We start from the raw sequence: 10,502 nt of genomic DNA, 5'->3' as shown, positions 1-10,502 counted from the left end.
TATTTATTTATTTATAGAGTAGATATACCTAAACCTTGCTACAACACTTATAGGCAGTGTACCTAATCGTACAGTAGTGTAGTTTTTAGTAAGTCCGGTTCGTTCCACAGGGATCTTAGCCAAGCTTAACGCTATATTTTTAAAAACTATATTTGTAAATATATATATAAATAATTAATATTATTATTATAAAAGGGGGTTTTTACCGTTTAATGACCGGTTTGTCGATTTTAAAACTTTAGTCGCAGTTAAAACCTAATGTAAAATATTAAAAATAAATATAACTTAATTTTAAGTGTAAAGTAAATAACGATAATGAAATTGCGATAAATAAAAATGCGATAAAATAAAATTGCGATAATTAAAAAGTACGACAATTAAAAGTGCAATTAAATACAATGACAGTAAATAAAAGTGTGATAATTAAAAGTGCAATTAAATATGAAATATATAAATTATGCTTATTTAAACTTCCGTAATCATGATGTTTGACGCGTTGATTTTAGTTTATTATCATGGGTTAATTGTCCTTTTTCCTGGATTATTCAATATCTTTGTCTGGTTTTTATCCATAACAGTCCATCAGTCATAAATATAAAGTGCGAGTGTCCTCGTCAAATTATCCTTATATCCGAAGTCAAATATTCCAACTAATTGGGGACTTAAACTATAATTACACCAAGTGTCCTTGTATATAATTCACCCCTATTTTAATAAGTCCATTGACTATTAATCCATTCCCGTGTCCGGTTAAATGAACGATTATTAGTACTTATAAATATCCCGCCCATCGTGTCCGATCGAGTGTATATGGTTATTTATAGGTACATCTAATTGTAAATCTTTATATTAAATTAACAAACTATCATTTAATTAAACAAATATAAAGCCCATTAATAGCCCATAGTCTAATTTCCACAAGTGTCGTTCTTTTGTCCAAACCCCAATTATGGTACAAAGCCCAATTACCCCGTCTTTAATATTTTAGCCCAACATCATGATTACTTCGGCTTAAATAAGCATAATAATAACTTAGCTACGAGACATTAATTTAAAAAGGTTGAACATAACTTACAATGATTAAAAATAGCGTAGTGTTACACGGACAGAATTTCAACTTACACCCTTACAACATTCGCTAACATACCCTTATTATTAGAATTTAAAATTAAAATTAAAATTATAATATATATATATATATATATATATATATATATATATATATATATATATATATATATACGTAAGAAGAAAGAAGAGAAAAATGTGTAGATATTCGACCGAATTCGTTGCTTTTTATAGGATGTAGCCTGGTACTATTCACCATGCGATCGCATGAGTTTTTCACCTCCAGGCCATGCGATCGCATGGCGTCTTTTTCCAGCTCAGGTGAGTTTGACTCCTAGCTTGCCGACACTTTTAATAAATAATATAATATATAAATAATTTATAAGAATTATTTATATATTATATTATATTATATTTATATGCATAGTTGACTTTTAATTTTTAGTCCGTTGCGTCGAGCGTTGAGAGTTGACTCTAGTCCCTTTTCCGAATTTTCGAACGTCCTTGCGTACAATTTAATATCTTGTATTTTGCGTTTTGCGTCTTGTACTCTTGTAATTTTGAGACGTTTCTCATCAATAATTTGAACCACTGTGATTGTACTTTGTACTTTTGAGCTTTTTGATCGTTTGCGTCTTCAATTCGTCGAATCTGTCTTTTGTCTTCACCTTTTATTATTTAAACGAATATCACTTGTAAATAGAACAATTGCAACTAAAAGCTTGTCTTTCTTGAGAGATAATGATATGAAATATATGTTCGTTTTTAGCATTATCACTTTTAACAACATATTTCAATATGTAAAACTAACACGATTCAAACATAAAATAAGTTTTACAAAGCGGGGCCTACATCGGCCCGAATTATGAGTTTATTACATAACGTGAGTTTCGACCGCAAAAAGTTTAAATACCAAACGACACTACGAGCATGGTGTTTGGGGTTAAACTACTCAAGTCTCGGTCAAACTCCAAAAGCTAATATCTCCAAAAGCGTCCCCTAACACAACAGGATCTCTACTCCAAACAAACGTCCTTACCTTTGTCCATACCTGAGCCTATAAAAAGGTAAATAACGAGAGGGTAAGCAAAGCTTAGTGAATGCAATAATTACACATACATATATATAACTCATCTATTTGCAATCACATTCATTAAATACCTCGTACGAACTCGTAACTCAATTAGCATGTCATCGTACCCAAAACACTTAACAAGTCGTACGTTATCACAAAACCGCATTAGCATATACTCAACACAATGTATATATATATAAACAATATGCTAAATAATCGACAATCTCAATATGGTTAACCATAAACGCTATGGTGCTACCGGCTCGTGGTTCACACCATACGCAATTGAGTCATACTCTTTTATAGTGCTACCGGCTCGTGGTTCACACTCGATGCTACCGGCTCGTGGTTCACATCTTATTTTATAGTGCTACCGGCTCGTGGTTCACACTCGATGCTACCGGCTCGTGGTTCACATCTTGTCGCACACATGTTATGGCACTACCGGCTCGATGGTTCATACCATAACACCCACAAATAAACACGTCATATACACATACGTATAATTACTCCACTCACCTCAAAATCTCTTGTGAAAGATAATCAAGCTCGGAAATCTTCAATGTGACGTACCTATTACATTATACATAATATCAATCACAAACTCAAGTTGATCAACCAACTAAAACTCCATTCTAATGTTATCTTGACCCATGGTACAATTTCGACCTATTTGCACCCTTAACCCTAATATTTGGGTTAACATCCCCAAAACCCTAATCATTAGTCAAGTTAGGTTTAAAACACATTTCAACACAAGGTTTATGCATTACACACCAACATTAACTAACTTAGGTCCATTTTGACCCATTTGACCAAATTAAGGTCAACACACCCATTTCGGGTCATCCACTAACCCACACAACGCCCATTTACTTATCTCTAGGTGTGCTAGTAATTGACTAACTAATTTAAGCTCATAAACATCAATTAATACCTTGAAAAACCCTAGTTAATCATCTTTGAGTCTACATGACCCAAATTCACCCAAAACACCCAATTCACTAACAAATGGGTTTTAAGTTCATCACTTACCCCAAACCCTAACCCTTAATCAAATTAAACAAGGAAAACAAAGTTAGAACATACCACCACACTCAAAACATAGCTAGAAAGTAGATGAACAACTTTAGAACTCCTTCTTCTTCTTCCCCAAAATGAGTTTTCCCTCACTAGAATATCACTCTCTCTATATAGAAATTAAATGGAGGTGATAAGGGTTGTTGAAGATGGAGTAAATGAAGCTCCAAGACTGATCTAGGGCCTTTAATTCGGGCCCCATGTGTAATTACCAAAAAGCCCTCAAAATATCTAATTTAAAAAGGAATAAGTGAAATGTCAGCAATTGGCGCGGCGCGCCATTAACCTGCGCGGCGCGCGGATGGCCTGGGCAGAATTTTTCTTCATTTTAAATATGTACAACAAAACCCCCACTTCAAGTATCATAAATACACTTATGTACACTACAAATATTCGGGTCTTACAACCACCCGCCACCACCACCTACCACCACCACCAACCACCACCACCAACTACCACCACCACCACCCACCACCCATCACCACCACCACCACCCACCACCACCAACCACTGACCACCACCTACCATCACCACCACCCACCACCAAAACCACCCACCACCACCACCACTACCAACCACCACCACCACCCCTTACCCACCACCAACCACCACCAAAACCACCACCCACCACCACTACCAACCACCACCAACAACTCCCACCACCCCCTACCAACCACCACCAACCACCACCCCCTACCCACCACCACCACCCACACCACCAACACCACCCCCCACCACCCACCAACAACACCCACTACCCACCACCACTAACCACCACCAACCACCACCACCACCACCCACCCACCACCACCATCTACCACCACCCACCACCACCACCACCACTCACCACCACCACCCACACACCACCACCACCCCCCACACCACCACCACCACCACCAACCACCCAACCACCACCACCCACCACAACTAACCATCATCACTAACCACCACCACCACCACTAACCACCACAACTAACCACCACCACCCACCGCCACTAACCACCACCACCAACCACAAACACCACCCACCACTACGAACCACCACCAACCACCACCACCATCCACCACCAACAACCACCACCCATCACCACCGACCACCACCACCACCACCAACGACCACTAACCGTTGCCACCACCACCACCATCCACCACCACCAACCACTACCACCCATCACCGACCACCCATCACCACCGACCACCATTAACCGCCACCACCACCGCCACCATGCACCACCACCAGCCACCACCACCACCCACCACCAACCACCACCACCACCAACAACCACCACCATCACCCACCACCACCAACCACCCACCACCACCACCCACCACTCACCACCACCACCATCAACCACCACCCAGCACCAACCACCACCCACCACCAACACCCACAACCAACCACCACCACCACCACCCGCCACCACTACCCACCACCCACCACCCATCACCACCACCACCAACCACCAACCACCACCACCTACCATCACCACCACTCACCACCACCACTAACCATCATCACTAACCACCACCACCACTAACCACCACTAACCATCAACACTAACCACCACCACCATCACCAACCACCACCAACCACCACTACAAACCACCACCACCACCACCAACGACCACTAATCGTCACCACAACCACCACCATCCACCACCACCAACCACCACCCCCCATCACCAACATCCACCACCACCACCACCACCAACCGCCACCACCACCGCCACCATGCACCACCACCAGCCACCACCACTACCAACCACCACCACCAACCACCACCACCACCACCAGCAACCACCACTAACCACCAACCACCACTATCACCCACCACCACAACCACCCACCCCCCACCCCCCACCACCCACCCCCCACCATTCATTAGGAAATAATTATCATTCATCAAAAAAGAATTATCATTCATTCATCAGAAAAAAATTATCATTCATCAAAATATTATCATTCATAAAACAATTATCATTCATAAAAAAATAATAACATTCATCGAAAAACATTTATCATTCATTATAAACATTTATCATTCGTGAGAAAACAATGATCATTCATCAGAAAACAATGATCATTCATCAGAAAACAATGATCATTCATCAAATGATCATTCATCAGAAAAAAATTATCATTGATCATAAACATTTATCATTCATCGAAAAACAATTATCATTCATCGAAAAACATTTATCATTCATCGAAAAACAATTGTCATTCATCGAAAATATTTATCATTCATCGAAAATAATTTATCATTCATCGAAAAATGTTTATCATTCATCGAAAAACAATTATCATTCATCAAATAGTTATCATTCATAAGACAATTATCATTCATCAAATATTTATCATTCATCATAAATATCTATCATTCATATAAAAACAAATATCATTCATCAAATATTTACCATTCATCGAAAAAATTTATCATTCATCGAAAAACATTTATCTTTCATCGAAAAATTATCAATCATCAAATAGTTATCATTCATCAGACAATCATCATTCATCAAATATTTATCATTAATTATAATTCATCGCAAAACAGTTATCATTCATCACAAAACAATTATCATGCATCAAAATGTTATAATTCATCAAACCATTATCATTCTATCAAACCATTATCATGATTAGTTTTATAAAAAAGAATGGGGCATTCCGAGAATCGAACTCGGGACCTCCAGCATCGAAAGCGAGAATCATACCACTAGATCAAATGCCCAATCATCAAACAATTATCATTCATATAATTGTTGTCATTCATATAAAAAACACTTATCTTTTATCAAAAAACGGTTATCAGTCATCATAATGCTATCATTCATCATTCATTTCTCATTTATCAAAAAATAGTATCATTCATCAAGCATTTATCATTCATTAAAATACCCGATGAATGATAAAAAAAGCTGATGAATGATAAAAAAAAAAAAAAATACCCGATGAATGACAAAAATAACCGATGAATGATAAAAATGCCAAATGAATGATAAAAGTAGCTGATGAATGATAAAAAAAAATACCCGATGAATGATAAAAATACCCGATATGACGGCAAAGATGATTATAGTCCGTCAATGTGTTTGATCATTGTGAGAGAATCAACCATGATATGACGGCAAAGATGATTATAGTCCGTCAGGCTATTGATTACGAGTACTATGCAGCTGATCCAGTTCCTTTTGTAGACATACCACCAGTCTCCTTTTCTTAAGCCAAAACATGTACATAAATCATAAACAAGATTAGAAAAAAAAAAAAATATTAAATACATATATGGTGATGGTCTGATTATTCACATATTAATGTAACATATCATACCCATTCTAAAAAAAAAATGTAACATATCATACATCAAAGAATTCCCAGTTTTCACAAGCATCATTAATCATCTACATGGTAGCATATCTCTGTACCATTCAGTATCTCCATGTTGATCAATGGTAAGTTTAAAATCTATTTAGCAATATTTGATTGATAAAAACTCTTATAGAGGGATCATGTATGAAAAGGAAGACCCGAAAATCATGGATCAATAACGAAAACAACAATCAATGCATACCTGATCGGCAAGTTCCTATTGTCGCAACAGCTACTCGAGGTATACATGACAAGAATCTTGAACATGTCTGCCCTCATCTCGGTAACACTGTTCCTTACACCACAACAGTATAATTTAAACTCCAATTTCAAATTTCACCAACTAAATCTCTACAAGTTGACCATATATTTCATCAATTAGTCTCAGCAGCTGCTTTCTCGTCATATCATCTACTATCATACGAAATGCAAAGCACATAAAAATCCAGAAACAAAAGCACGCAATAATAAAATCTAGGATGACTAATGACTTCATGTACAAATAAAAATGTAAACAAATAAAAATCAGGACAGGGAACACTTCTTTAAGTGTGACATTTGAACACACATCAAAACAAATAAAATAAACATCGAAACCAACAAAATTACAAAGGTGGTGGCATATTAGTAAAAGAGTTTGGACATCATAGACGACCTCATCTGTGCTAACATCTACAAGTTCAATTTTAGATGTGAAAAGTAAAAGCCAATAGTTGAAAGTTAAAGTTAACAACATGAGAGAAACATAATAAAGTGAACAGCAGTTTCATAATTTCATATGCCACTAGACCTGGTAATTTTTCAGCACAACAAATGATAGGTTTCAATGTTTAAAAGGATATGGGTTTTGCATCTCCCAAATCAGCGTAAATGAATTGAAGTCTCCCAGGTTCTGGAAATAAGTCTTGAAGATCAAGACTCTAACCGCACCTATGCTTCCACGAGAAAGATTGTCCTATAACAACATTTTTCCAAATTACATCACTAACACGTAAAACAACATGCTAATATCATTAAAAACATATAGTAAAAAATATTTTTTTACCACTATAGTCAATCGATAAGAGTCTTTCAAAAGGCGTAATGTAGCATGAGAACCAATATAGCCAGCACCTCCAGTTACTAAAACGTGAATTATTCCTGTTTCGTGCTGTGAGAACTATAAAATAGAAACATCACGATAGCTACCAATCATATCGTTAAACTGAAAATAACAAGATGGATAAAATTCATAGACATTTAATTAAATAAAAAAAAGGATCACTTAAACTTACTGGGCTAGGGGTTCTAAAACTAGGGGATTGTTTGAGCATGAAAATGCACAATACTATAAGGGTTGTAGCCAATGCAATCTTTCTTACAAATCCTTTTTTCTTGATTGGCTCTGTATGATCCACACCTACAACCACCAATAACTTCAAATACAGGATACTTTGTCCATATAAGCAATAGAATAAATTTAATGTGTTCGCAATAAGAAAGGAAAACATTTCCTGAATAAATTACATTATAAGAATTAAAATCATATATTGCATAGGTTTAATGAAATTAATGAATGAATATGTAAAACATTACCTCCTAAAGCATAAGACCGGGTAGGCCTTGGCTGACTTCTTGGCTTATTAAAGTTCATTTGTACTACGACGTACAATAAATATCAATTCTGTAATCACCTTATTTGCTTCTGTGCATTAAAAAGGCAACTTGCTTTAATCAGTAGCATAAACTAAAACCTAACTGCATTACTATAAAAAAGAGAAGTCTCCTTCATGTATAAACAAAAGCAAAGATAAGAGCCTTAACTTCAGGTGAAAAGACCTAAAATCAATCAATCTCAAATTTATAGAAGACCAAGAAATACACAAATAATAACTTTAATTATATTTCAAGATCTAAGGAGTACGTATACATATATGAAATTAACGCAAAAATGAAGGTACGAGAAATTGAAGTTTAATCTAAATTAAGCTACAAATTGATTGAAATACATATAATTTGTAGAATCAAATATCACGGCATACCGATTTGATGTCCGTTTCCGGTTGGGGCGGCTGACGGTGGCTTCATGGACTGATGAAAATTATGGGACATATACAATGCAAATGTATATGTGTTTAACTTCAAGTAACAATTATGGGACATATACAATGCAAATGTATACAATTGTAAAAATCACCTGTGAAAGTAGGCGTGCAACACCCTGAAGTCGCATCAGAAAGTTATATTTGCCACCACCACATTTTCTTCTCTTCAAACTACAAAACATTAATACATAATTAAATTAACTTGAATTCAGAAACTAAATTGGATCCACATTCAAACACAAAGTAAGATGCAACCACATTTCATATGATGATTTATTATTAGAACAAAAAAGGGCAAGCGAGTACCTGAGTGCTAATACCTTTCTAATAGTTGCACCTTTTGCTTTGGTCGATTCCCGTTAATAACAAGAAAACACGAGTTAACGAGTTCAACCAAATTGGTCGACTGAAGAAGCTTACAGTCTCTCCTCACCTACATAACAATTAACAAGAAACAAAAAACAGGCATGAAACCTATCTGCAATTCACCAAAACCAGGGCGTTGGTTCACCAATTACCAAACAAAATAACTATACCTTCGATAGGTACTGGAAATACGAGCTTCTTCGATGCTGGTTTTTATTTCTGTGAACGATTCTATCAAGCACTCCTACTTCAGACTGAAGTTGAATAAGGAAATATTGCAATCGTGCTTCAATCGATTCAAACTCAGGATTCATATTCTCAAGCTGTTCAAAAAGATGTGATCAACATCATCTAACTAACTACTAATTCTACTGCAATGAACTCTAGATTAATACATGTTACAACAGTCTAAACATAGAGAAAATTAATATTTCTTAAATTCAGAACTTAAATTCAACTTTTTATACCTAATTGATTGATCTAAGATTCAATCGATCGATTGATTCATCAATCGTTTAATTTGAATCGGTTAATACGCCGTAGTTCTGAAGTTGAAAGCGGTTAACAATTCTAGCACAATCAACTCATAAAATGGAGAACCGCGAAGATCTGAATTCCATACTAGAGTTTTTACCGGTGGTTCTCCGATCACCAACACTATTCTGGACATCACAAGTTGTTGAATTTAAGAACCGATTCAGAACTACGGGCTCTAAGATTGATTTAGGGTTTATGAAAATTGGGGACGAAGGATTTTCAGATGCTGATAAAAAAAAAAAAGAAATACGAAAATTAAATTATTAAAATGACCAAAATAACCCTCCGCGTTTTTTTAGTATAAAATTGAAATTGAAATTTCTAAAATGTGTTGCCCATATTCACTTATCAAGTTTGTACCCCATTTAGTGTTTATCTAGGTCCACTTACCCTATATATATATATATATATATATATATATATATATATATATATATATATATATATATATATATATATATATATATATATATATATATATATATATATATATAGTGGTAGAATCAAGAGGGAAGTAACCAATCGGGGGAAGCGGGGGGAAGCAAAATTTATTTATTTTTTTCGTTTTTTGAAAAAACTTTGTTCACGAACATTATAGATTGGATGAAAATATAAACATTTAATAAAGACATTTTGTGATAAATGTTTTTATTTTGGCGGAAAAATGCTCGAAGAAGTAATATATAACAATTATCGTGTTTTTCGAGCGTATGTTGAAGTTTTAGGTATTAGGGTTTAGATATTAGGGTTTATAGGGTTTAGACATTAGGGTTTAGAAGTTTAGGGTTTAGGGTTTAGATTTAGGATTTAGATTGAGTTTTTAACACGAACGGTTTAGAGTTTAGGGTTTAGGGTTTGGTGTTTTGGATTTATGGAATAAACCCAAAACACCAAACCCTAAACTCTAAATCGGGCTAAA

At 35.8% G+C, this 10,502-nt stretch overlaps 1 protein-coding gene across 7 annotated transcripts; it reads right to left on the bottom strand.

Moving 5' to 3' along the window:
- Nucleotides 1-1,869: 1,869 nt before the first annotated feature.
- Nucleotides 1,870-9,787, bottom strand: LOC139872362 (UDP-arabinose 4-epimerase 1-like). Of its 7 annotated transcripts, none has more exons than XM_071860220.1 (11): nt 9,514-9,787; nt 9,217-9,369; nt 8,987-9,113; nt 8,773-8,851; nt 8,618-8,666; nt 8,172-8,280; nt 7,871-7,995; nt 7,642-7,755; nt 6,799-7,551; nt 6,280-6,445; nt 1,870-2,125 (listed from the first exon to the last, which is right to left on the bottom strand). In XM_071860220.1, exons 6-9 carry the CDS (start codon nt 8,227-8,229, stop codon nt 7,420-7,422), a joined length of 429 nt encoding a protein of 142 aa, XP_071716321.1. In that variant the 5' UTR covers nt 8,230-8,280; nt 8,618-8,666; nt 8,773-8,851; nt 8,987-9,113; nt 9,217-9,369; nt 9,514-9,787; the 3' UTR covers nt 1,870-2,125; nt 6,280-6,445; nt 6,799-7,419. The 7 variants fall into 7 exon arrangements, with proteins under 7 accessions (XP_071716321.1, XP_071716319.1, XP_071716318.1 ...); XM_071860218.1 differs by having other exon boundaries at nt 6,260-6,445; nt 9,001-9,113; XM_071860217.1 differs by having other exon boundaries at nt 9,001-9,113.
- Between the last annotated feature and the right edge of the window lie 715 nt (nt 9,788-10,502).

Source organism: Rutidosis leptorrhynchoides, chromosome 10 (genome assembly GCF_046630445.1).
Source record: "Rutidosis leptorrhynchoides isolate AG116_Rl617_1_P2 chromosome 10, CSIRO_AGI_Rlap_v1, whole genome shotgun sequence".
NCBI classification, from domain to species: Eukaryota; Viridiplantae; Streptophyta; class Magnoliopsida; order Asterales; family Asteraceae; genus Rutidosis; species Rutidosis leptorrhynchoides.
This window is presented reverse-complemented; position numbering and strand designations above follow the sequence as displayed.

What these genes read in the sequence shown, in the direction of transcription:
- LOC139872362 (XM_071860218.1), bottom strand. Translation starts at nt 9,360, where the DNA reads ATGAATCCTGAGTTTGAATCGATTGAAGCACGATTGCAATATTTCCTT. An exon ending in AAGGTGCAACTATTAGAAAG is followed by an intron (nt 8,852 to 9,000) that starts GTATTAGCACTC and finishes AATGTTTTGTAG; the next exon opens with TTTGAAGAGAAGAAAATGTG. An exon ending in CGGAAACGGACATCAAATCG is followed by an intron (nt 8,281 to 8,617) that starts GTATGCCGTGAT and finishes TTTAATGCACAG; the next exon opens with AAGCAAATAAGGTGATTACA.